At 42.4% G+C, this 25,099-nt stretch overlaps 1 protein-coding gene across 1 annotated transcript in view; it reads right to left on the bottom strand.

Annotated features, from left to right (window-relative positions):
* Nucleotides 1–272: 272 nt before the first annotated feature.
* Nucleotides 273–25,099, bottom strand: part of LOC103225889 (NBPF family member NBPF4-like) — a 64,884-nt gene continuing 40,057 nt past the window's right edge. Inside the window, 14 exon segments of the mRNA XM_073008529.1 lie at nt 273–1,260; nt 4,253–4,425; nt 5,161–5,212; nt 6,232–6,401; nt 7,222–7,273; nt 8,256–8,395; nt 8,985–9,072; nt 9,286–9,336; nt 10,833–11,044; nt 11,853–11,891; nt 11,893–11,920; nt 12,962–13,176; nt 14,047–14,146; nt 15,562–15,774. Of these exon segments, the coding sequence (XP_072864630.1) occupies nt 1,004–1,260; nt 4,253–4,425; nt 5,161–5,212; nt 6,232–6,401; nt 7,222–7,273; nt 8,256–8,395; nt 8,985–9,072; nt 9,286–9,336; nt 10,833–11,044; nt 11,853–11,891; nt 11,893–11,920; nt 12,962–13,176; nt 14,047–14,146; nt 15,562–15,774 (1,790 nt within the window). The 3' untranslated portion in view covers nt 273–1,003.

Genomic DNA, 25,099 nt, shown 5'->3' on the forward strand with positions numbered 1-25,099 from the left:
CCCGACACTCCCTGAGCACCTTCCATGTGTCCTCTCCATGGGCCCGGATGGTGCTCGTTATCTCACCCAACCCTCCCTCCTCCTGAGGACAGGGGTCCCCTCATTCCTCAGCTGAGGGCATCGCCTGACAGATGAGCACCAGGCAGCCCCAGGGGCTCCAGGAGGAGATACTGAGTGGGACAGAGTGTGAGAATGAACACGACCCAGGTTTTAAGGAAATCTGAGCAGAAGTGGATCCCTGTGAGACAGAAACTGAGGACATGGCTGTGGACATGAGTGGAGAATTTAAACTAAATGGAATTTCATAAAAGACACTGATGTGAACACTTTCTATGTGAAAGTTGCCCTTTTATTTCAAAAAAAGCAGGAAAAAAAGCAGAGGAAGCTGGACATGTCAGGAGAGTGAGTGTGGGCCCAGGATTTACACTGTTACTCAATGTGCCTCATAGGTTGTTACTGAAAGTGCCTGATAGGGGAAAATTGGCTTCATGAGGGATGGGGAAGGAGAGGAAGAAAACTGGCAGAGGAGTCTGTGTGAGAAAGGGAAGGAAGAGGGGCCCTAGAAAGCAGAGATCTTCATAACTGCTCTACCTCACAGGAGACATCATCCGTGAAGTCACTTTCTAAGTGTAAATTTAGCTGAAAGATCTTAAAAGGATTAGATAACACCCATTCATAAGTTTATTGGGCAATTCTTATGGAATCAAGCCCTTTGGAAATTATCATAATTAATATTCTCAACAATGATTGCAGGTAGATATTATTTTTCAGGTATCTCAGACGAGGGAACAGAGATGTAAATAGCAAAAAGACAAAAACCTTGGCCAAAGTCAACAAGCAGAAAGTGGCAAACCCAGAACCTGAGAGCAGATTTGGTCCTAAGCTCCAGGCCTCTGCTCACCTCACTGGGTTGTAGCATCGTGAATTTCAGCTTGACCCTGAGGAAGCATGGGAGGCCCCATTCTCTCCTCCACCCACAGCACCGTGACCACCAACACCTGGATTAGATTTTCATGACTCTGTTTCCTTCCCTACCTTGGAAGTTCCATTGGTTCCCAGAATCAGTGTTGGCTGCGAAGCTGCAGGTGGTGGAGGAAAGGCCCCGCCTGGCCAAGCCATTCCCTTGATCCAGCTGTAGTCGCAGACAACTGGGCACCAGGGTGCTTGGCTCCAGTTGTGCATGTGCAACCTGCACCTCTGACAGGTGGTGGCTCAAATCTCCACTCCAAGTCCCTTGAGAACAGGCCGTCTTGGTGGGAGCTGAAAGGAGAAGGGACTTCAGTAGGAATAATCTGAGTTTTCCCTTTGTTAAGCACGCCCAGAACACCCATCCCCGATGTCTCTGCTCTCAGTAAAGCCACCCAGTGACCCACGCCACACAGACAGACATCATGTAAATGCAGGCGATGTCACCTTTCCTGTCTGTGCCTGGGGACGCTGACACAGCAGGGGCCCAGGCTGGGGTGTCCCTGAAATGAAAAACCTCTGCTTCAGCCCAGAGGGCTTTGGATTGTCTAACAAGACCATCATGATTATTCTGTTATTATTCAATTCTTTCTTGTGACAAGAGGGAAAGTTCTAGAGAGGCCTCAGAGCACAGGAGAGGAGGAGCTGTTTTTCTTCACACACAGGGGTGTAAGAACAGGCCAAGAGTTAGAGCTGTGAGGCTTTGAGAAAGAACCACGAGAAAGGGGGCTGGGAGGCTACAGACCAAACACTAACTGAGGCCAACTTTTATGGGTTCTGGGACACTTTGAATTTCCCATTGCCAATAATGGTTTGACCCCCTGCCCACACATATCCATCCTATTGCCATATAGTGGGTGTCAGCAGACAGAGGCAATGTAGGAGAGGGACCAGTCCCTTCCCGGAAATTCAGGGGCCACAAGAGCCACAGATCAGCATGTGCGGTTCCTTAGGAAGGTAACAGAGGACACGATCCTCACATTACCCACTCCTCCAGTGGGGTTTGGGTGGCACCCCTTAAACAGATTCTTTCCATTTCCCCAGGGAGAGGAATACACATTCTGAGTGGACTAAGACTTCCAATGACTTCACACCAGTCCAGGTCGGGCTCAGGATGGGGACGGGGCCTGCAGGGCCAGATCCATATTGCTGTGGGGCTCCTCTCTCTCCTCCCCTCTCCACATCCTCGTTCTCTGCAAGGTTTTCTAAGTTTTCTTAAAAATGCCTCAGTGCCCTCACCTCTAATATGCAAATGCCACTGCCCACTTGGGAGTGTCCTTTGAGCCCAGAACAAGTTATAGCAGGACAGAGCTTGCTTGCAAAGGGGCAGGATATACAGCAGGTGCAAGGTCAGTGTGTATTTTAATTGTTTCATGAATCACTGTGATTCTAGAAAGGCATTTGCTGTTTTGAAACTCAGGGAGAAATGCAAAATGGGAAAGGGGATGGTCCTAGTATGAAAGGTACTTACTGACCAAAATAGATTACAGGCCCACATCTTTGTTGCTAGTTTCTTTCTTTTTGTGTGTATGCCTGTGCGTGTGTGAGTGTGTGTGACACAGGGTCTCACTTTGTTGCTGAGGCTGCAGTGCAGTGGTGCAATTGTGGCTCACTGCAGCCTCAACTAACCAGGCTCAGGTGATTCTTCTACCTCAGCCTCCCGAGAAGCTGGGACTACAGGTGTGTACCACCATGCCCTGCTAATTTTTTTGTAGAGACAGGGTTTCACCACGTTACCCATGCTGGTCTCAAACTCCTGAGCTCAGGCAATCCACCTCCTTGGCCTCCCAACATTCTGGAATTAAAGATGTGAATCACCACACCTGGCATTTTTGCTAATTTCATTACAACATAATCCAATATACTGAGGGACATCACAGAGTTACTTGCTCTTACTAGAAGATAATGTAATGGGTAAAATCCCCAACAATCCACATCAAATTCCCAGAATTGAAGTTATAAAAAAGAGAATGATCAAGAAGAAACAAAAATTGGATTTTGTTTTTACACATCCTATGAAGCTGCTATCTCAAGGGGCACTTGCTCAGAGGAAGGGTTTTCTGGACGTCATGGGGACAGGAACCACTCTGCTTTGCTCATCGGTTACGCCAGAACGTCATGAGGGACAGTAGTTGTGGATGGTTTTCATGAGAATATAGCACTGAGACCAAAACTTGATTGAAACTAAAACCCACACATGGAGAAAACCACTGGAGCTCTGCAGAGGATGCAAGCCTGGCCACGCATAAAGGAAGGGACACTGGACTGCGTCAGTGGAGGGAAGACCCCTCAGAGTAAGTAGAGCCACAGTCCCCAACCTTTTTAGCACCAGGGTCTGGTTTCATGGAAGACAATTTTTCAGGGACCAGGGTAGGAGGGATGGTTTTGGGATGATTCAGGCACATTACATTTACTGTGCACTTTATTTCTATAAATATTACATTGTAATATATAATGAAACAATTATACAACTCACCATAATGTAGGATCAGTGGGAGCCCTAAGCTCATTTTCCTGCAACTAGATGGTCTCATCTGGGATGACAGTCACTGGGAGACAGTGACAGATCATCAGGCATTAGATTCTCATAAGGAAAGCACAATCCAGATTCCTGGCATGTGCACTTCACAATAGGGTTCGAGCTCCTGTGAGAATCTAATTCCCCTGCTGATCTGACAGGTGGAAACCAGGCCAAAATGCTCTCCCACTGCTCACCTCCTGCTCTGTGGTCCAGTTCCTAACAGGTCATGGACCCATAATGACCCATGGCCTCAGGGCTGGGGATCCCTGAAGAAGAGAATCTAGCTTGGGACACAGGAATCATGAAACAGGCCTCCAAATAATTGGGAAAAACTCCCAGCATATCTGGATGGCCAGAGAAGAGATAAGGGCATGTAGTTAGCAACATAATTTCAGGAAAGAGAGTTTCCCTATCTTAAAGAAGGAGGACTGTTATATAAATTTCTTCAGCTGAGCTACTGTGGCCAAGACTTTGCAATAAGTCCTTACCACACCCCTCTCTGGCCTGTTTTGATAGCCACAGCCTGCTCTTGTGAGACGGATCCAGGTGACAGGGGAGGCACTTGGGACAGGAGAAGAGGAAGTTCTACCCAGTGGATGTCTGTGCTTAAAACTGGACCCAAGAGCCAGATTCAAAACAGGCTCAGTGTATAGGGCCTGCCTGCAGAGGTGGTCTCTCTGAGCTGCATAAGTTGCAGAAACAAAACATACAGAGGCTTCCTGGGATGACAGTGGATCTTTGTGACCTCCAGGATGGAGTACTCACAGGCTATATCCAAAGGAGAGCAGGCAAGTTGATCCTCCAATGAGGACAAGGTGCTGCTATAAGGCTGGTGGCAGTCAGATAGGTCACGGTGAACTAAAGGAGTCAAGTAAACTTCATCCACGGAGTCCTCTGGGATTTACTGCTCCTTCACCTCTGGAAGCTCCTGGCTGAGCCTGGGGTAAAGAAGATAGAAGATAAATGCCAGAGAGAACCAACACCACTGCACCCAGCTGGTTCTATAGGGAGGCCCTCAGGAAGGCCCAGAGGAAGCAAAGTACAGTCCCCTCAGGGAGATACAATCATCCTTCCCTGTCTCGAGAAGGAGACAGAGCGTGAGAGGCTTTCAGTGCACTGGGCAGGAAATGAGCTGGGGAGGAAGGAAATGGAGAGATCCCTGTGGGAAACTGTTGCATACATTTTCTTGAAATTAGCATCATTGACCAAATGAATACAGACTCTTGAGTCTTCACGGAGTTCCTGTGTCCTCAACATCTCTTGTTCTCAACATTGTAGCATGACATGCGTTATTTTCATTAACTTTCCTGCTGTCAAATACTTGTAAACATGGTACTGTCAAATACTTGTAAACATGGTAATGCCAAAGAGGCAGACATCAGGTGTGCAACTCCACTTTAATCAAAAAGGACAGAAAAGGAGACTGCAGAAAATGTCTGTGACTGATCAGTTCAACAGAGTCAACTGAATGCACATTAGTAGAATTGAAAGAAATTAATAAGGAAGAAATACAAATATAGGTGTACAATGAAAAGAGTCAACCTTATGAATATGGCTATTTCATGGTTGGCTGAACAGATGGAACAGGTATATTCTGCATGCTCTGATTTTCCCTGCATCCGAGACTCCAGATATCAACAGTGAATTAACTGTCCATGATTCCTCAGAGTTACCTGGGGCATGGTGGGTCTTGATCTTCTACCTCCTCTTGATCCTTTTCAATTTCTGCAAATAAATTCAGACAGAGACAGACACATTAAGCAGGTTCTCCTACACACACAAACAATCCACTGTGCAGTCCTAACATAGGAACATCAGCTTCCTCAGTGGGAGAACAGGACAATGTGAGAGAAATATTCCAGGAGGCCTGAGGTCCTGTCATGAGCGAGATGCCTTGGTTTTCTTCCCTGAGCCTAGGAATGAAATCTCCCTGTTCTTGTAGATCATTATCTCAACATCAACCATCCTGATTTTGTGCAAATAGTTATGCAATTTTTTCACACCAATTCAAGGCAAACACCTCAATTGCTTTCTAGAAGGAAAACTGAAATATTCAGCCTTCAGTCATCAAATACCCACATTGTTCATGGTGGCAAGGAGTTTAGACACTGAAATTAGAATGAAGGAGAGAATATATAGACCCTGCAATCAAAATGAATCTTTGGTACTACAAAGAGACATTGGCATTTTGTGATATCTAGGAGTGACAAGGCCCAGTCTTGTTTCTAGACACATAACAAAAGCAAATGTACTGCTCACCTAAAACAGGCCAACATCAAGGACACAGAGAATGAGGCTAGGTTCTTTAAAACCTAGGTAATATCTTTAACAAAAAGTAGACAAAGATGCCACTGGCCTTGGGCTGGCATAGAATCTCAAAGGACATGGCTGGGGAAAGAAACTTGTAAGGAACACAATAGCTGGCAAGACGAATCTTATTCAGATTAAGAGGCCTGACAGATACACAGGGCATGTGCTGCGTGGGTTGGTGTGAATTTGTCAATGTTGTGACAGTGGGCCAGGGTGACACAGGCCTGGTCTGAGATGAGGAAGAGAGCAAAGCTCACTGACCCACCCCATGTTTGTGCTTCCAACTTGATTTTTGATTCTGATGCAAATCATCCTGTGTCTCTGAGTCATGCTCACCCCAATAACACGTCTCAGTCCAGCCAGGGGTGCAAGGATTACGGAGTCTACCTGGGACACCAATTGGAGATTTATCATGGTCACAATGGAGTACTCACTGTCTACAAGAGCCAAGCTGACTTGCTTGTCTTCAAAACGGTATGAAGTGCTCCAATAAGGGCGATTGGAGTGAGGTAGGTCAGGAAGGATGGAAGGAGTAAAGCAACATCCATCTAGTGACTCCTGGGGGACTTCATGCTTGTCCACCCTCAGCGGTCCCCTGCTGAGCCTGTAAGGTAGGAAGGATTAAGGATTAATCCAAGGAGTTCCAGAGCGCTGCTGGCTTCACGTGAGGCAGGAGGGAGTGATGGCAGAAACAAATGGGGCAGCCCATTAAAGAGTTCAATATTCTCCTCTTCTTGGTGGGTCACAGTGTGGTTGCCATGGGGTGGGTTGCAATACAGAGAGAGGGAAAGAGAGATGAGAGAGAGAGAGAAGCATCAGGAGCTCAGCCAAGTGGCCAGATCACGATTTTCTGAGGAAGGTGACTGAGTCTCTCTGTATGGTGCAGTGGTGACTTACTGAATATCCTGTTCCATAACGGTGGCTTCATTCCTTTCTTTTAAATAGTGTTAAATTTCATGTGTAGTGCCAATTAAACATAGCTTTTGAGACATAATAATATCCCCGAAATCTCATGCCATCAAGTCCTTCTTCTCTCATTACTATGTGTGGTATAATAATAATCTTTTTCTACCTAATTTCCTTACCTTGAAATGCTTAGCACTGTGTTAATGCAAAACCAGCAGAAAGCAGATATGAATCTCAGGCTGGTTGAAAACATAAGAAGAGATAGCTGCTTTACAGAAATCTCTGGGACTGATTAGTTGTTCACAAGATCAACTGGTTTTATGTACTGAACCTGAGAAGTTAATACAAAATGGCCAACAATGTAAGTATCACAATGAAAATGTAAAACATGGTTAGAAAGGATCATTTCTGGCTGGCTGAAGGGATGAATTAGGTATATTCAGGACTTTCTGGTTTTCTGGGGATATGAGTTCCACAGGTGTCACCCTGAATTGATAGCCCCGATTTTTTTTAATTACCTGGGATCAACTGTTTCTTTTCCTTTCACCTCTTCAAGATTATTTTGCTTTTCTGCAAGTAAATTAAGAGAAGACTAGTCACATGAATTTGATTCCATTCATACATACACAACCTTGTGTCCAAATCTACGTAGGGGCATAAATATACTCGGTGTGATAACAGGCTATTGTGAGAGAAACTATCCAGGAGGCCTCAGGGTGAGCCTTGTGAGAAGTCACTAGGTTTGCTTTCCTGAGCCATGGAGCAAATCTCCCTGATACGACAGGTCATCATCACAGTCCCTTCTGTCCTGAGTCACAGCAAAATGTTAACCATATCCTATTTACTAACAGATCCTGGAGATCTACTTAAATGCTTCCTAGCAGGTTACTGCAATATTCAGCATGTTTCTTTCAGATAAGCTGTTTTCGGTGTTTTTGTAGAATGTACATTTAGAGGGACAGATTAAATCAAATGAATCTCTAACGCTACATGGATACATTGGCCTTTCATGTGGCAGGGAGTTCCAGGGCCCAGCCTCCTTTCAGAAACATACAAAATCTAATAGTGGTGTTATGTTCTGGTACTCAGAGACCTCTTAGCTAAGACAAGCTTGCTGAAAGGGGAGGGAGTCTAGCCTGAGAGAAGTGAACGAGGGTAAAGACAGATCCAAGAATATAGATAAGGCTGCCAGCGGCCTTGGACAGGCAGAAAAACTCAGGTTGTTTGGGAAGGAAAATTAAAAGTTTTCATGTGAGATGACAGATGAAATCTAAATCAGGAGGACTGGTGGTTACATACTGCACCCAGGCTGCAGAGGCGGGTATGAATTTGTGAGGTCAACTTTGGGTACAGTGATTTGACAATGGGGCAAAGATGAAAGACAATGTGTGGTTTTGGACGAGGATGGAGCACAACCTTGACTCCTAGGATGCCTTCCTTCAAACTCAATCCTAGAGCCTGGTTCTACCAGTGTGTAAGCATTGTGTCTTCCTGAAGGTATGACATCTGTCATTATGGACAGATTGTGGGATGCAAAGAATAGGGAGCCTACCTAGGAAGCCAAGTGGGGTTTCATCCCATTTGGAATTGGAGTAATCCCTGGCAACATCCTGAACAGAGCAAACTTTCTCTTCATCCAGTGCCAAGAAAGTGACTTCATGATACAGGTAAGAGTTGGACATGTCACAGTGTCTAGAATGAGAAAAAACACATTCCTCTGGTAAGTCCTGCAGGACTCCCTTCTCTTCAGAATCCTGCAGCTTCCTGATGAGCCACGTAGGATAGGAAAGACAACCGATTAGATCAAGACAGACTCAACACCACAGCATGTCATGTGATTTGATGGGACACAAAGGGAGTGGTCACAGAAAGCAAAGGGGAAGTCTCCTCCAAGAGAGAAAACCCATCCTTCTAAATGTGGGGTGGATATGACTGTCCTGGGGACAGAGCAACGCGAGCAGCAGGTGCTCAGTGCACTTGCCACAAACGAGCTGCTGCAGGAGACCCAGACTCTCCCCGTAAACTAGCAGCATGACTTGTAGCAGAGAGAACACACACAGGTCTTCACTTCCTTCACACAAATGGCATTGATATTTACATGCAGCATCCACGTAAACAGAGCTCTTGAGGCATTCCAGGCTCACAGATGCTGTTTTTAAGGTCCCCCTTTTTCAATATTTTGATATCATATGAAATTTTTATTTTTAATTTTCTGTCTTGCAAACTAAGTAGTTGCCAACATGCTGACACAAAACACACAGAAAGCAGATATGCATCTCACTCTGGATTAACCACATGGGAGACCACAGGTGAGATCAGGAAATCCATGAATTTAGTCAGTTCACCTGGCTCAACTGATTGTCGGTTCCCATGCTTGAGATGGATTAAGAAATTGAAACCTATTCAAGTACCACAATAAAGAAGATAACATTGTGAAAGGGGTAATTTGCAGTTGGATGAATGGATGAGACAATTCTGTTCATCACTTCCTATTTTCCCTGGATCCGTGGTGTCCAGGTGTCACTACTGAACTAACAGCCCACAAATCCACTGAACTAACAGCCCACAAATCCACAGTTACCTGGGGGGCACTAGCGCTTTCCCCTCCTCTTCCTCATGATCATTTTGATTTTCTGTAAACAAATTCAGAAAAGCAGGTCACAGTAAGGAAATCACACTTCACAAGAAGAAATCAATGCCCCGCCAAGGCACAAGAACATAAATATCCTCAGTGTAAGAATGTGACATTTTGACAGGAAGGTTCTAAGGCGCCCTACATTAAGTCTTGTCAGAAGTCGATAAGCCTTCTTTCCATACCCATGGAGCAAAATCTCCCTCATCTGGTAGATCATAATCACCTCTCCTCTGACATAAGTCTGTGCCGACAGTTAAACAAAACTTTTCTCACAAGAATTCAAAAATGGCCCTAACTACTCTCCAGAAGTGTTGTTGCAATACTGATTTATCTCATCATATATCATGGTCAATGAACGGTTCAATAAATTTATATAGGAGACTGAACTGATGGATAAATTCTAACAACCCTTGCAGAAAAAGGAGTGTGGTGCTACACAGAAACATTGGCTACTCATGGGGTGAGGAACTCAGGGCCCAGCCTTGTTTAGGGAAACTTCTAAGCAAGGTAAAGGTAGAAGTGTTTATGTCCTGCTTTCAAGGTGACTGCTTAGCTGGGACAAGCTGATTTAAAGGAGACCAAGTCTGGGGCTGAGAACAGTGAATCCAGAGAAACAACTTCTCCAAATACACAGACAAGACTGCCAGTGGCCTGTGACAGGCATAGAAACTCCAGGTACATTGTTCAAGGACACAAATAATTTTTGCATGTGACAAGAGACATAGGAACTGAACCAGGAGACCTGACAGCGACCTCCTGTACACAGGTGGCTATGACTGTCACACCTGCCTGTGGTCCAACATGCTGGCATTGGGGCCAGGAAGACAAAGTGATGCCATGGGACAAGGAGGAGAGGAAAGTTCTCTGACCCTCGGATAACTGTGTGCAATATTCCCTCATAGTTTCTTTCTTTACTTTATCCATTTATTTCTTCATTTCTTTCTTTCTTTCTCTTTCTTTTCTTTCTTTCTTTCTTTCTTTCTTTCTTTCTTTCTTTCTTTCTTTCTTTCTTTCTTTCTTTCTTTCTTTCTCTCTTTCTTTCTTTCTCTGTCTGTCTTTCTTCCTTTCTTTCTCTCTTTCTTTCTTTCTTTCTTTTTCTTTTTATTGAGACAGAATCTCTGTCTGTCACTCAGGCTGGAGTGCAGTGGTGCAATTATGACTCACTGCAGCCTCTACCTCCTGGGTTCAGGTGACTCCCCTGTCAGCCACCCGGGTAGTTGCAATGATAGGAACGCACTACCATGCCTGGCTAATTTTTCATATTCTGTGTAAAGGTGGGTTTCACTACATTTCCCAAGCTGGTCTTGAACTCCTGAACTTAAGTGACCCACCCACCTACGCCTTGCAAAGTGCTGGGATTACAACCATGAGTCATTGCACCCAGCTCTGTCTTAGTATGTAAATCAAACCAATATGTATGTATGCAGCCTGTCCTCAGAATTGATCTTCCTCAGCCTAGACAGAGGCAGGAGGGATAAAGAATAGAGAGGCTACCTGGGAGAATGTTTAGAGCTTCCTCCCCTTCATCATGAAAGGGTTCATCTCTACAACCAGAGCAGAGTCAACTTTTGTCTTCCTCAGATGTGATTTTGGTGCTCCTATGAGGCTGATTGGAGTCAGATGGGTCGTGAGTATTTGAACAAGTGACAGCACATTCCTCCAGTGAGTCCTGAGGGACTTCTTTTCCTTCAGCCATTTGCACCTCCCTGATGAGCCCGGTGGGATAGAAATGACAGAAGATTAAACCAAAAGGCATAGGACCCCAGGAAGTCCTACTGGTTTTGACAGGAGGCATAAGAGAGTGGTCTCAGAAAGCAAAGGGGAGTTTCCCTTTAAGAAGGAACAGACAATCCTCTCCTCTCTGCAACAGAGCAGAGAAAATCAGAGAGGAAACAGCAACTAGAGATCATTGCACTGGGTAGGTAGGAGCTGAGGACGGAGACTCAGCTGTCTCTGTATGGTACAGTCTTGAGAGCACACACAGAGACTAAAAACAGCTGCCACATGGTGTGTCTAAGATGGGTTGTAGTTAACATATGGTGACCACGGGATTGCAGGTGTTTGAGCCATTGTAGACTCCAGAGATGGTGTGCCTTCTACATTTTTTTTTTAAATTTATATATTGTGCCGTGAAATGTAAACTTTTTGTCTAGGTGCTTTTCTTTGTGTTCAACTTTGCTAGGTACTTCCTAATTCCTCTGCTTGTTGCCTCTCTGCTATTTATCTTTCCTTAAAAGAACATAAAGTCTGCCATGTAGAAAGCAGCTTTGCACCTCCTCCTGGCTTTCACTGCGGGGGAGAACAGGTCTCCATGCTTACGGGTACCATGAAGACAATGGACAAGCATGTTAACAGGGCTATTTCCTTGCTGGGTGAGTGCATGAAATCAGTGGACTCTGCAGCTTTTTTATCCTGCATCTGGAATCTGTGACTACCTTCACCTGCCTTGTGTTCTTTCTGAGACCCTTTTCATATTTTACCATCCATTACCCGCTCCTGATTATTCAGTGTTACCTGGGAGCAGGTGACTCCTGTACTTCCTCAACCTCCTCATTCATCTTCATCCTCATCTTCATCAGTTTCTGCAAATACAGAAGTGTCCATTCAGATATTTCCTACTTCACCTATGCAAGCACAGTGAGCCCTATGTGCACGGAGACATGAACATCTGTATGTATGAGTCTGCATTGTACTGAAAGCTCTCATGTTTTATCTTTAACAAAATGCCCTGGAATGGTTTCGTGATCCATAACGCAGTCGTTTCTGATCTGCAGGGTCACCATCAAGATGTGGCCAAATATTGAAAAGACCTTTCCTCTTCATATCACTGGAGGCTTATCCAGCCTGTCTCTGAACTTCAGCAGCTGTCTCCCCAGTCCTCCCACAGATGTGATTCCCAGGCACAGGCTCTGTGTCCTGTCACAGCTCGCATTTAGAACCTGTATCTTTCTCTTAGAACAGGACAAACAGCTTTGTCCCACAGTACTCCGTACATCAGGGACTTCATGGGCCCCCTTCGTGGCTTCGATTGTGTTATCCAGGGACACTGTCACCATGGGGAGTTCTCCAGCCTCAACCACTTCCTACCACCAAATGCCAGCACTTCAAGAGCCTTCTCCAACAGCACACAGCGAGGGACTTTATCTCATGTGAAATGTAGTCATAAGTGTTCCCACATTTGAATGCCAGAGACAATTTGTTTGCCTTTACAGATTTAGCAACAGAAATCCAGGAAGGATAAATTAATCAGTTGGGCACAGTTGCTAAAGACATTACTGAAGATAGAGCCTGGGAACCTTCACTCTTAGTCCGGGTCTCTTTTCACTCTAACAAGCTGCCTCCTGTCACAGCCTCCTTCCTGTCCTTTAAAACTGGACGAATGCTGCCTCTTGCTCCAAAGACCATGTTCCATCAAGAAAGGAGGAGACATTTGCAATACTGTGACCTCCAACCCCATGGGTTTCCCATCTCTATTCCTACCCAGGAAGTCCTGGTCATGTCATGCCCACAGATGTTTACTGGAAAGATACACTACCCATAAAATGGTCATTGTGGAGGTATAGAGGTCTGGGGACTTTCATAAGCCTAGAGCTGTGTGTTAGCAGGGCCCGTGGCCACCTCACCTGGGCTCAGCTTCTGGAGAAGGCGCTCTGCCAGCCGGCACCCGTCAGCCAGCTGCTCTCGGAGGTCCTGACCCTGGAACTTGTCAAGGTCATCAGGAGTGAGGAGGGCCTTGAAATGCTGATTCAGTGAGCGGGAGGCATCTCTCCCTTCCTGTAACTTCTCCCGTAACTGGGTCAGCTCTCGTGCCTGAGAGTGAACCAGGGCTTTATATTGCCTAAGGTGAGATAGTAGAGAACATTTAATAACGGAAAGGGATGAGTGATCAGTTCTAATACTGCAACAGAGGTTTCTGTGAGAATGTCCTCAAGGAGCCTTCCAAGCAGAAGGTCAGCACATATTTGGGGAAATGTCTTTGTCAAGGAGAAAAATATAATATTAATAAAATATATATATATTTAAGTTATACATATGTATATATTTTTAAAGGCTTCCTCTACATAAGAGAGTGCTCCTGTAAGATCCTCGATGATGTTCCATTCATCTTTCTTTTCTGTAAACAAAAGCTGGTGTCTTCCTAGATCAGTTCCAAATGGATGTCCTTTCAGTTCCTCACTTTGGCCATGGACATTTCTAAATGGAAATTCACACAGTGCATCTTGCAGTGACTTGAACTAAAGCCATGCTCAGAAATGTGACCAGCTGCAAATGGGGTGGATTTGAAAGATGTAGGAAGAAAAAAATGACAGGGTTAAGAAGGCAAGATTGATTGAACGAATGACATGTGGCAGTCAGTCAGGAGGCGATTCTAACTAAGAGTAAATGGGGTGGTGATCACAGACCATTTTGAGTGTGCTAAATGCTGCTGGGTGGTTCACTTTCTTTTAATTAACTTTGGTTATGCAAATTTCACCTCAACGATTCCTTGTATTAAAAAGAGAAAACAAGGTTCAAGAAACAACTGTCACCCATAGCTTACTAAGATGACTGTTCTCTATTTTATAAATATTTGTGTGACATGTGCCTGCCATGTAAATGCCTGCCCTTGTCCTGGCCCAGCTTAGCTCTTAGTTCTCCCAGCTGAGTTGCTGCACTTCAGAGATTCACACCCCTGCCCATCTGCCTGCCCCCAACGGGGCCTACTCACCCGAGCTCCTCAGCTTGTCTGAGCTTCTCTGCCAGCTTCTCCACGAACTGCAGTTCATCCCTCAGCACAGAGTCTATGATGTCTTTGTACTCTTCACACTCTGAGAAAAGACAGACACACCTGCCTCAGTGTAAGGCTGGACATGCTGCTGGCATCACTACTGACAGGGCAGGCAGCAGCATCCATCCCAAGGACGAAAGCAGCCCCAGTACCAGGCTCTAGGCAGGCATTTCCACATCTTTATTTATCAACCTCCCAACATTCTAGTATCTGATACTCTCCAACTTAGAGATGGGGACAAAAAAACTCAAAGGCATATCAAGTAACTGGACAAGATGATCCACCTGGAACAAGGCAGAGTCAGAATTCACAGCCCCTGAGGTCTGACCCTGAATCTTGGGACACTTTCCCAAGCCTTGCAGCCTCTCCTGTAAAACACTGCGCTGGGGCATGAAGTAATAATATCCTGCACAGTTGGAAAGACCCTTAGCACTACGGGACTCACGGTTTCCCTGGTACTGGAAATTTCAAGTACAAGTATGTCAAATATGTAAAATATCGTATCTGAATATAACTGCATAAAATATGAGGCATAACACCCTGAGGCTTTAGTAGAAATATGCCCAAATACTAATAAACTTTGAATTAAGTTAGACCCAGTAGAATGAAGAACTAATAGAGAGTGTTTTCTCTGTGCCAAGAACTGTTCTAGGAGATTTAGAAGAAATAGATCATGTTAAGTCATTGCAGCACTTTTCTGAGGTACATATTATTATAGTACCCAATGAACAGATGAGGAAACTTAGGCACCGAGATGATAGGCAACTTGGATGGAGCCCAGGAGCCCAGGGTCCCTGCTCTGCACACTACACTGCTACCTCCACAATGTCTTATGTGCCAGCTTTCTTCCTCTTTAGGAATAAGAGCCTGTGCCCCAGGAAGCAGGGCTTCCCTCTCACCATGGTACTCCCTGCCCTTGATGCTGTCACTTATGGCTGCCACAGTTACTATTAGAAGCAATCTCCTCTTTAAACTCCTTAGTGCCGGTGCTGTGTACTGTCACTATGTTTCCCCCAGGGTGCCCAGATTAGAGCTTTGCCTACTGGGCCTCAAAGAAGTTTGAAGTGAATGGAAGTTCATTAGTCCCAGATGTTTAGACCAACAGACTAGATGTTATTTGTCTGCAACATCTTACATGGTACAGAGAGGATTCTCATAAACATGATTTAGCCTCTTGCTGAGAAGAATAGCTGGTTCTGTGCCTGTGTCAGTAGTCAATATGTTGGATTTTAACTCTCCTCTCACCTCACACCAGACTGCAAATGTGGAAAAGTTGCTAAATACTTTGTGCCTCTGTTTTCCATCCTTAACACCACGAAGTTAAAAAACCCATTTCTATTTTCCTAGAAGTATGGGAAGGATGACATTAATTTTGATGAAGAGACCGTTCAGTTTCTCAGAGAGAAGACAGGTGATCGGTCCTCACTTTAGTGATGGTGAATCTATAGAACTTACTGTACTTCTTCAGCTGGTTGGCCAGGGAGTAGGCAGTAGCTTGAGTTATAAGGAATTTCTCTTTGAGGTCTCGGAACTGCTGATTGCTCTCTGCCAGCTGGGAGTGCAATTCCTTGTTGATTTCTAGGATGTTCATCTCTGCCCTCTCGCCGAACAAAGGGTCGGCAGATACCACCATGCTGACGTTTGTGGCAGAAGAGTTAGAGCCAGGGACTGGGGAGAAGAAACCCAAACACATGATGGGTCAAAAACTAGTGAAATCAGTTAGGTTTAATCAGGACTAAGAGATGACAATAACTGGAATTGTTAACTTACGGTTGAGAAAAACTTGATCAACACCCCACAACACTTTAGAGTCCTTAACCGCAAAAACAGGGTCCAGGATGCCTGAGCTCAGAGTTGAAGGCACTGCCTATAGCTCTGACTCTGACAAGAGTGAGGGAGGTAGCAGCCAGCGTGCCAGGTAACGGTCTGCAGTTGCAATAACAGAATTAGAAGGTGGGGGTGTCATGGAATCTTAGGAGCCCTGTATTCCAATTGCCCAGCCTGTGCTGAAACACTAGGCTCCCTGGTCTCACCTGAGGGTCACTGATGGGGACCATTTCTTCAGCAGTCACTCTCAGTATTAGTGCACCCTTGTGACAATGCTACAGGCCCACCTCTTTCCCAATACATCTAAGCATATTCCTCATTGCTCATCTCTTGTGTGTATAAAATCATCAAGGTAGAGGTAGTTTCCCAAAAGCTTGTATTTTCTTAGTGGTAGTCACAAAATCAGTCCACCTTCTCTAAGTTAAATCAGATCCTAAGGCTTTTCCACAAGTGAAAAATATCAAACTTTTAGACTGCCATGATATCCCCTGGGTCTTCTGCATTTTTTTCTGTAGCTACTGAAAAGTGAATGAATAATTCATTTTTAAAAATGTTTTCTCTCCTGGATCATTATTCCTCTTGCTGCATCCCATTGTTATGTTCATTTATTTTCTCTTACTGGGGCAGCATCTTTGCTTTTCATTACACTTAAGACTAGTTTCCCAATGCAATCCCTCCCCCCTCCCCCCTCCCCATGATAGGCCCCGGTATGTGATGTTCCCCTTCCCGAGTCCAAGTGATCTCATTGTTCAGTTCCCACCTATGAGTGAGAACATGCGGTGTTTGGTTTTCTGTTCTTGTGATAGTTTGCTAAGAATGATGGTTTCCAGCTGCATCCATGTCCCTACAAAGGACACAAACTCATCCTTTTTTATGGCTGCATAGTATTCCATGGTGTATATGTGCCACATTTTCTTAATCTCTTGCATTGGGAGTTATACCTGATGTAAATGACAAGTTGATGGGTGCTGACGAGTTGATGGGTGCAGCACAGCAACATGGCACAAGTATACATATGTAACAAACCTGCACATTATGCACATGTACCCTAGAACTTAAAGTATAGTAATAATAAAAAATAAAAATAAAAAAATTAAAAATATAAAAAAAAGAAATCTCAAAAAAAAAAAAAGATTCCACAAAAAAAAAAAAAAACAAACAAACTAGTTTCCCATCCCTATGTCCATAGCTCTTCCTCTTTGTGTAGGTTGATTTGTTTCTTTAATGTCACTGAACACTCGTTTCATACTTGTCACTTACGAATATCATTCTGGTCCCACAAGAGCTCTTTTCAAGATATCAAGTGATCAAAATCATTTGTATATATCCCCTGAAAACATGTGTGACCATGTATCTTGGGAAGTCTTGCAAACCTGATGCTATTTTGTTGTTTTTAGTTTTCCCATATATTGAAAAGAATAGGGCCTAGAACGCTTCTCAGAGAATATTGTTGGATATATCTATATCTATATCTATATCTATCTTTATCTATAGTTGCTCTAACACTGTTGATGTCTGGTTGCATTCCACCTGGCAAGATCAAGCTCACGGTCAGGTGTGGTTGGTGATCCTCAGTGTTCCTGTGTAGTAGAAGGTGAGTTTGAGATGAGAGGGTCGAGTAGGGAGCGTGCTTCCCCGAACCACCTCCTCGCTTTCTCAGCTTCCATCTTCAACTAGGTTTTGTGAGGCTAGGACTTGGGAGTTTGTCCTGTAGCCCAGGTCTCCTAAGTGTGGCTGTTGGACTTGCCTGAGTTGAGAGCATGATGAGTGTGACCATGGGCTACCCAACATTCATGTGGAAGTGAAGGGAGGAGGACTGGATCAATCCCATTGGAAAGCGCTCCTCTCAGTAGCCCGCACTGTCCTCCAACTTCACTGTGTAATGACAGTGCTTTGAGATGTATTAAAGGCTGTAAATTTATCTACTCTCTGATGTCTCAGAGACCTGAAATTCTGTGTCAGAATGAAAATCTGTCTATTTTCTTCATTTTAAAAATGATGAAACTGCAGATTCACAAAGTTATGTGGTTTACTTGAGGTCACACAGGGATGAGTTTTGAGCATTGCCAATAAAAGGAATCACAATAATTATTCAGTAATTATTTATAGAATCCATGTAATTCAGTAAATAGTCACAAAATTATTTATTGACCAATTCATACTAAGCATTTTGTTCAAAACTGTACACATGCTTGGTTATCATATTTTCATCATAATCCTTAAGACAATGTTATTATCCATAAGAAACAGGTAAGAAAACTGAAGAAGAGGGATAACAAATCATGTATTTGGCCGTATTCCTATTTTTTGGTTTCTGTGATGCTGGAAGAATGACCAGAATGAGTCAGGAATGCTCAGGAAGAGCATTCATCCCTGTGTCATTTTCTAGGACAGAAGTGTGCCCTCCTTCAGCACTGGGACCAAAATTCAAAAGTGTCTGTAATCTTGCTTTAACAGTGCGGGAAATAACCTTTATTACCTGGAATTTCACTGGAACTTTGGAATATACAAGAGAAGTATGACACCTGGGTCTTCCCTTGTCTGTATTTAATTAACTCTTCTATTGAATACCAATGATTCTCTTTAAGACTTTGCCTTTTCATAACCACAATATATATTTTATGGAGAAGATTTTACTGTTAGCTCTATTTAGAATGAAGAAATATAAGCTATGGTTTAGGTTTTATGTCCTGGACTTAATATTTTTTCTGATCTCTCTTTTGAGATTAAATTCTCATATAAATAGAAAAATGCTTCTTACTACTTATAAGAGCAAATTAGTTATTGGTTTGAGTTTCTGAAGTCGAAGCACAAACTTTTGTTCTTAATCTTTGTCCCCATTAGTGCCACTCATTGTCTCTCAGTATGACCTGGCCGTGGTTCTGCACTTACCCTCATTTCCATCTATTGTACAATTCCATCAGTGATTCGGGCTCTTCCCAAAGCTCCCTGAGATGGGTCCAGGTCTCAGGATGTCAGACACCTTCCAGACACAAAAGCAACCCCTTCTGTAGAGTGGGTAGCTGGGTTCCCACCTCCCTGAAGTTGGCAGGGATGTCCTAGGGCAGGAAGGAATGCTTTCCCTTTTTAGGGGGTCTTGTCTTCATGTCTCAGTGCCTCTGATCTAGTGAACACAATTGTCCTGAATGTGAAAGAATTGCTAAATTTCTGGTTTCTTTTTAGGTGGCTAGAACAGGTTTATAAGACTTCCTTACTTATCCATGTCTGCTGAAGTTTGAATTCTTAGTAGTATGATTTTGTTTTTTTTCCTTGTAAGGTGAGCGGCTTGCAGAAGACTGGCCTTGTTGCTGTACAAAAAGATGTAAACTTAATTTCTACTCAAAGCAAGCTTGAATTTGAAACTAGGGCTTCCACTGTTCCAAAGTTGGACTGTCACTGCCTCAGGCATGTGTCCTGAAGGGCTCGTGTCTCTGCCATACTCAGGATAAAGTTAAGATGGAGCCCAGCAAACCAGGTCTCCTTCAATTCTAGGTTCCCCCAAGAATTTTCTCCGCTTTAAGAGACTGCATTGAATATATATTTGTTCTGCCTTCGTGTTTTGGCTTTGGAATGATGTGATGCAGTTCAATGGTTCCCACCCCCAAGTGGGTCAGAGTAAGAAACACTTGGGAAGGTCGGTGCAAATACAAGTCCAGTGTCCTCCTTTCAGGGATTCTGATTCAGTGCGCTCAGGTGGGGCCTGGAATGTATTTGTTAACATGACTCAGATGTGCAGTCCGTTTGGGGACCCTCTGATACCACGGACCTTATAGTTGATGGGATGATTCTGTTTTGCTGATGAAGAAACCAAGTCACAGAGAGTCTGTAACTCACCCAGGTTCCCTTTGCTATAAGGACTGAAGCCAGATCTCAGGTAGAGTCCCCCTCCCACAAGCCCCATTCCATGTTTTCCAATTCTGTTGTGTGGGTTCTTTCCAAGTAGGTGTTTCTCTCCCCTGTACCACATTTCTGTCCCTTGCCTCAAAAAAACATGTTGGATTTAATTTGTTTCATCTAATACATTTCCTCTCAACATGCTGTAAGCAACTTATCTGGCCACTTACTATGTGACATGCCTCTTTTTGAGACACGGTCTCATTCTGTTACTCAGGCTGAAGTGCAATGGTCTGTACTGCTCACTGCTACCTCAGACTCTTGGGCTCAAGTGATCCTCCTGTCCGAACTTCCCAAGTAGCTGGAACTCTAGGCATACATCACCATTCTGGCTAATGTCTTTATTTTTTGTAGAGATGAGGTCTTGCTATGTTGCTCAGGCTGCTCTCGAACTTCTGGCCTCAAACAATCCTTCCACCTAGGCCTCCAAAAGTGCTGGGATTATAGGAGTGAGCCACTGAACCTGGCCCTAAAAGGCTTTTTTTTTTAAAATAAATATATTTAAATAAAAATATAGAGCATGGAGATGTGGAAAGATACCTCTCTATTACTTTTGTTATTATTACTTCTAAAGTATAATTCATATATCACAAAATTCTCCACTTTTATGCATACCATTCAGCATCTTTTACTATATTCCAAAGGTTTTGCAGCCATCACCACTACCTAATTTCAGAATACTTTCGTAATGCCGGAAAGCAAGCCTGTACTTACTGGCAGCCACTCTCCAATTCCCCCGTTTTTGCCGTCCCTGACAAACACTAATCTACCTTCTGTCTATATAGATACACTTGTTCTGGGGATTTCCTGTATATGGAATAATGCAACATTGCCCTTTGCATCTGCATCTCTTACTTAGCACAATGTTCTCAAGGGTCATCCTTGCTGTAGCGTGCATCAGTACTTCAATCGTTTTTGTGCCAAATGATACTCCATTTTATAGTTATACCACATTTGTTTACCTGTTCATCAACTGATGGCGGTTTGGAACGTTTCCACTTTTTCACTATTATGAATAATGCAGCTATGAACATTTTTATACATGTTTTTGAGTGAGCATCTGATTTTAATTTTCTTGGTTACATAGCTAGGAGTTCAATTGCTGCATCATATATGTCTTTATGTTTAAGTTTTTGAGGAACTGACAGACTGTTCCAATCTCAGTGGCTACAGCATTTTACATTCCCACTAGTAATATATGAGAATTCCATTTTCCCTATAACTTTCCAAACATATATTGTGTTTTTGTTAACGTCACCCTTGTGGGTCTGAAGTGGTATCTCATTTTGATTTAAGTTTACATTTTCCTAATGAGGAAAAGCATTGAACATCTCTGCATGTGCTTGTTGTATGTATCCTTTACAGAAATGTCTATTCAAACTTTTTTCCCGTTTTAAAAAGTGAGTCTTTTTTGCTCACTTATATGAATTCTTTATATACTGTAGATACTAGACACTTGTTAGGCATATGATTTGCAAATAGTTCTCTCATTACATGGATTATCTTTTCACTTCCTTGACAGAGTCCTTGGAAACATGAACGATTTTTTATTTCAATGAAGAACATTTATCTTTCTATTTTGGGGTTGCTTGTGCCTACTAAAGAAATGTCTAATCCAGAATCACAAAGATTTGTACCTGTGTTTTCTTCAAGACATCGCTTTTGGAATGAGACTTTTCCTGGGTTTTAGTGGAGGATGGGCATTATTTATTTATGCCTCTTGTCTGTTACCGATATTTCTCTTGATTGGTATACGTATGTCCACTGCCCCTCCATGGAGCATCCCGTGGCTTGGAACAGAGCTCTGGGGACTGGCGTCCTTCCACTGACTTTGATGCTGATGAGAGCCCTGATCATGTGATTCAACTGGCTTTAACCCAACCCACATGCACGTATTCTTCGGACATCTAGAGCCAAAGTCCAGAGCCTCTGTGGGAACGCTTGGCAGCCCATGTTGTTCTAAGGCTGGAGCAGACTTTCTTAGTCTATTCCAGGCAGATAGGACTGCAGGGGGTCCAGCCCCTACAAGTCCCTCTTTCTGGAATAGACTGAGTTCATCTCTGGTGTTAGAAAGTGGCCTGTTTCACAGTTTGGGGAAGGTTGTTTGATGTGAAGTGGGTCCTCTCTTAATTATTTTAACTGTATGTGTGACTTCTTCCTAGAAAGAAGGGAGAACATTTATGTTAGAACATTTTATCTATTCTTTGTCAATTGTTGTTTGTCTGCAATTTTAAAGTAGATAAAAGAGAGCTCAATGTAAATATATTCTTAATACTTAATTACGATTGATGTCCACTGCCATGAGATCATATTTACTTCTATATACTATCTATTACTTAGGTATTGTCCTGCTCCTGATGGGAAAACAGACTCAGAAAGATTACAAAATAACCCTCGGTCGCAAATCTTGTGAGGAGAAGAATAAGAATTAGAAACCAGTTTCTTTTGGCCTTCAAAGCTAACCTTATACCATTAGATGGAACTGAATGACAGTACTTTTGCTAGAATAAGTCTCAGAGTTTGTGGTTTTGCATTGTTTTTCCAAGGAAACAGTGTGTCACTTTAATATTATTTCAAATTTTTAAATGTTGAACTCTTTTTTTGTTAAAACTTTTTTGTATTTGTTCTATTCCATTGTTTTTGTATTTTTTTTTCTCAAGGGATCCCTGTTATTTATCTGCTGAATATTTGTTACCTATCTTCTGTCAATTTTTACTTTTTTGAGTGTTTGTTATCTGCCACTTTGTTTCATGCTACCAGCTATTCACAAATATATAATTTGCATGGAGGAAACTACAAAAAAACCTAAGGGTACAGATTAATGACTTTTAATATAATTATATCTTATATAATAACACCCAAATCAAGAGAGGGAACATTTTATTCTATGCCAAAAGGTTCTGACGTGCTCCATGCCAGTCAACACTCATCCCCCAAATGAAGAAAATATTCTAAATTTTGTCACTATCTTAGTCATTTTGTCCCTTTGCAATGCTATAAAGGAATACCAGAGGCTGGGTCATTTATAAAGAAAAGAGGTATATTTCGCTCATAGTTCTGTAGGCTGCACAAGAAGAATGGTACCAACAACTGCTCTTCATGAGGGCCTGAAGCTGCTTCCCCCACGGGGCAGAAGATGAAAGGGAACCAGTGTGTGCAAAGATCATATGGTGAGAGAGGAAGCAAAAGAGAGAGGAAAAGCGCAAGGCTCTTTTTAATAACCAGCTCTTGCAGGAACTAATAGAGAGAGAATTCACTCACTACCTTCTCCCAGGGAGGGGGTTAATCTATTCATGGGGATGCACTCCTATGACCCAAACACCTCCCATTAAGCCCCACCTCCAACATTGGGGATCAAATTTAAACATGAGATTGGGAGGGGACAAATATCGAAACTATAGCAGCCACAACAGATTAATTTTGCTTAATTTTGTGCTTCATAACAATGAAATCATTCAGTATCTTCTCTTGTTTTGACCTCTCTTAATCAGTTGGATATATATGCTACTAATTTGTTTGATTGTGTTTTTCTTTCATTTCATTTTGTTTTGGCCTAGAAATACCCTATTTATTGTATAATTATCACACAATTTGACATCCACTTTTGTGATGGTAGAGAGGTTTACTTGTTGTCTTTTATATGTAAGTAACTGAAAATATTCTTGTAAACTTCTTTCTGTGAAAATACATACTCATTTTTCCTGGGTATCTATAGCTAGGGATGGAATTGCTTGGTGAAAGGCTGAAAATGGACACAGAGTTTTGCAAAAAGTTTGTATTATTTTGCATTTCTATGGAAAATGTAGGCTGTTTCCAGTTGCTCTACATTCCCACACACTTATTATTTTCTCTCTTTTAAGTTTTAGCCTTTCTACCAGGTGTGTAGTGATATCATCTGTTTTGTTTTTCACATGCCTATTGGTCATTTAGATATCTTCTTTTATAAAGCACCTTTTCAAATTTTGCCACTCATTGATATACTAGGTCGTTTGTCATTTTCTTTGCAATCTGTTGGAGTTATTTATATATTTTGAATGAGTCCATTTTTTCACATATGTATGTGTGAAGTGTTGAAGTTGAGAGCCTCTCTGAGAATGCTTAGCAGCCCATGCTGTTTTAAGGCTAGAGTGGACTTCCTCAGTCCATACCAGACAGAGGGGACCATACGAATTGGACCCAATATAGACACATATATATATGTATTATATAATTATTTATAACATGAATATATGTTGCAAATAATTATTCTTGGTCTCCAGATAGCTTTTGCCTTGTTAAACACTAACCTATAATCAGAAGAAGCTTTTTAAAGATGAAGTAGAATGTAATTGGTTTCTTATTGTGGTCAGTGCTACAGTACCTGGTCTAAGAAATATTTTCCTTTGTCAAGTTCGTGAAAATATTTTGTATTTTTTCCTTTACAAGGTTTCTAATCTAACTTTCACATCTTAAGTTAATTTCAATGTATGGTAGAAAGTGGTTGTTACCATTAAGTTTTTAAAACAACAAATATTATTTCAATCAGAAACTTTCTATAGAAAAATCTCTCATTTCCCCAATGAAGGACATTGATGTCTTTGTTTTAAAAAAATTTAAATAACTGTGCATACCTGGCATATTGTTTGAATCTGTGTTCTTTTGCTTTGATATATTTATGTATACTTACACCTGTACCATAGCTTTTAAATTATTGTGGCTCTAAAATGAGTTTTGAATTCTAGCAGAGTAAATCCTCTGACTTTTTCAAGACCAAATTGCCTATCCTAGATTATTTCATTTTCAAATACATTTTTAAATTGGCATCTATATTTCTCTAAAAACTCCTACTAGAATTCTTAATCAGAATTATGTTGATGTGTTATCCTCACAAAATTCAGTCATCCAATCCATGAACATGATATATGTTTCTATATATAGTCTTCTTTAATTTCTCTCACCAATAGCTTTCAGGCACTTTGTATGTGCTTCATTATATGTATTCTTAAGCATGTAATGATTTTGGATATTAATCTTTATTATGTTTTATTGAATTTCATTTTCTAGCTGCTAATTGCTAGTATGGAGAAATTAAGATGGTCACATCAATGTTATAAAGGTATAGATTAAGTACAATAGACTGCAACACTTTAAAACGTAATTAAATGCATGTTTACCAATATATACACAAATGGAACAACTGCTATAATCAAGTATGAGAATTTCCATAAGCCCAAAGTTTCCTGTAACCCTTTACAGTTCATCACTCTTTCAAACCTCATCCCCAAGGAGCCAG

The sequence above is a fragment of the Chlorocebus sabaeus genome, chromosome 20, assembly GCF_047675955.1.
Source record: "Chlorocebus sabaeus isolate Y175 chromosome 20, mChlSab1.0.hap1, whole genome shotgun sequence".
Classification (NCBI taxonomy): Eukaryota; Metazoa; Chordata; class Mammalia; order Primates; family Cercopithecidae; genus Chlorocebus; species Chlorocebus sabaeus.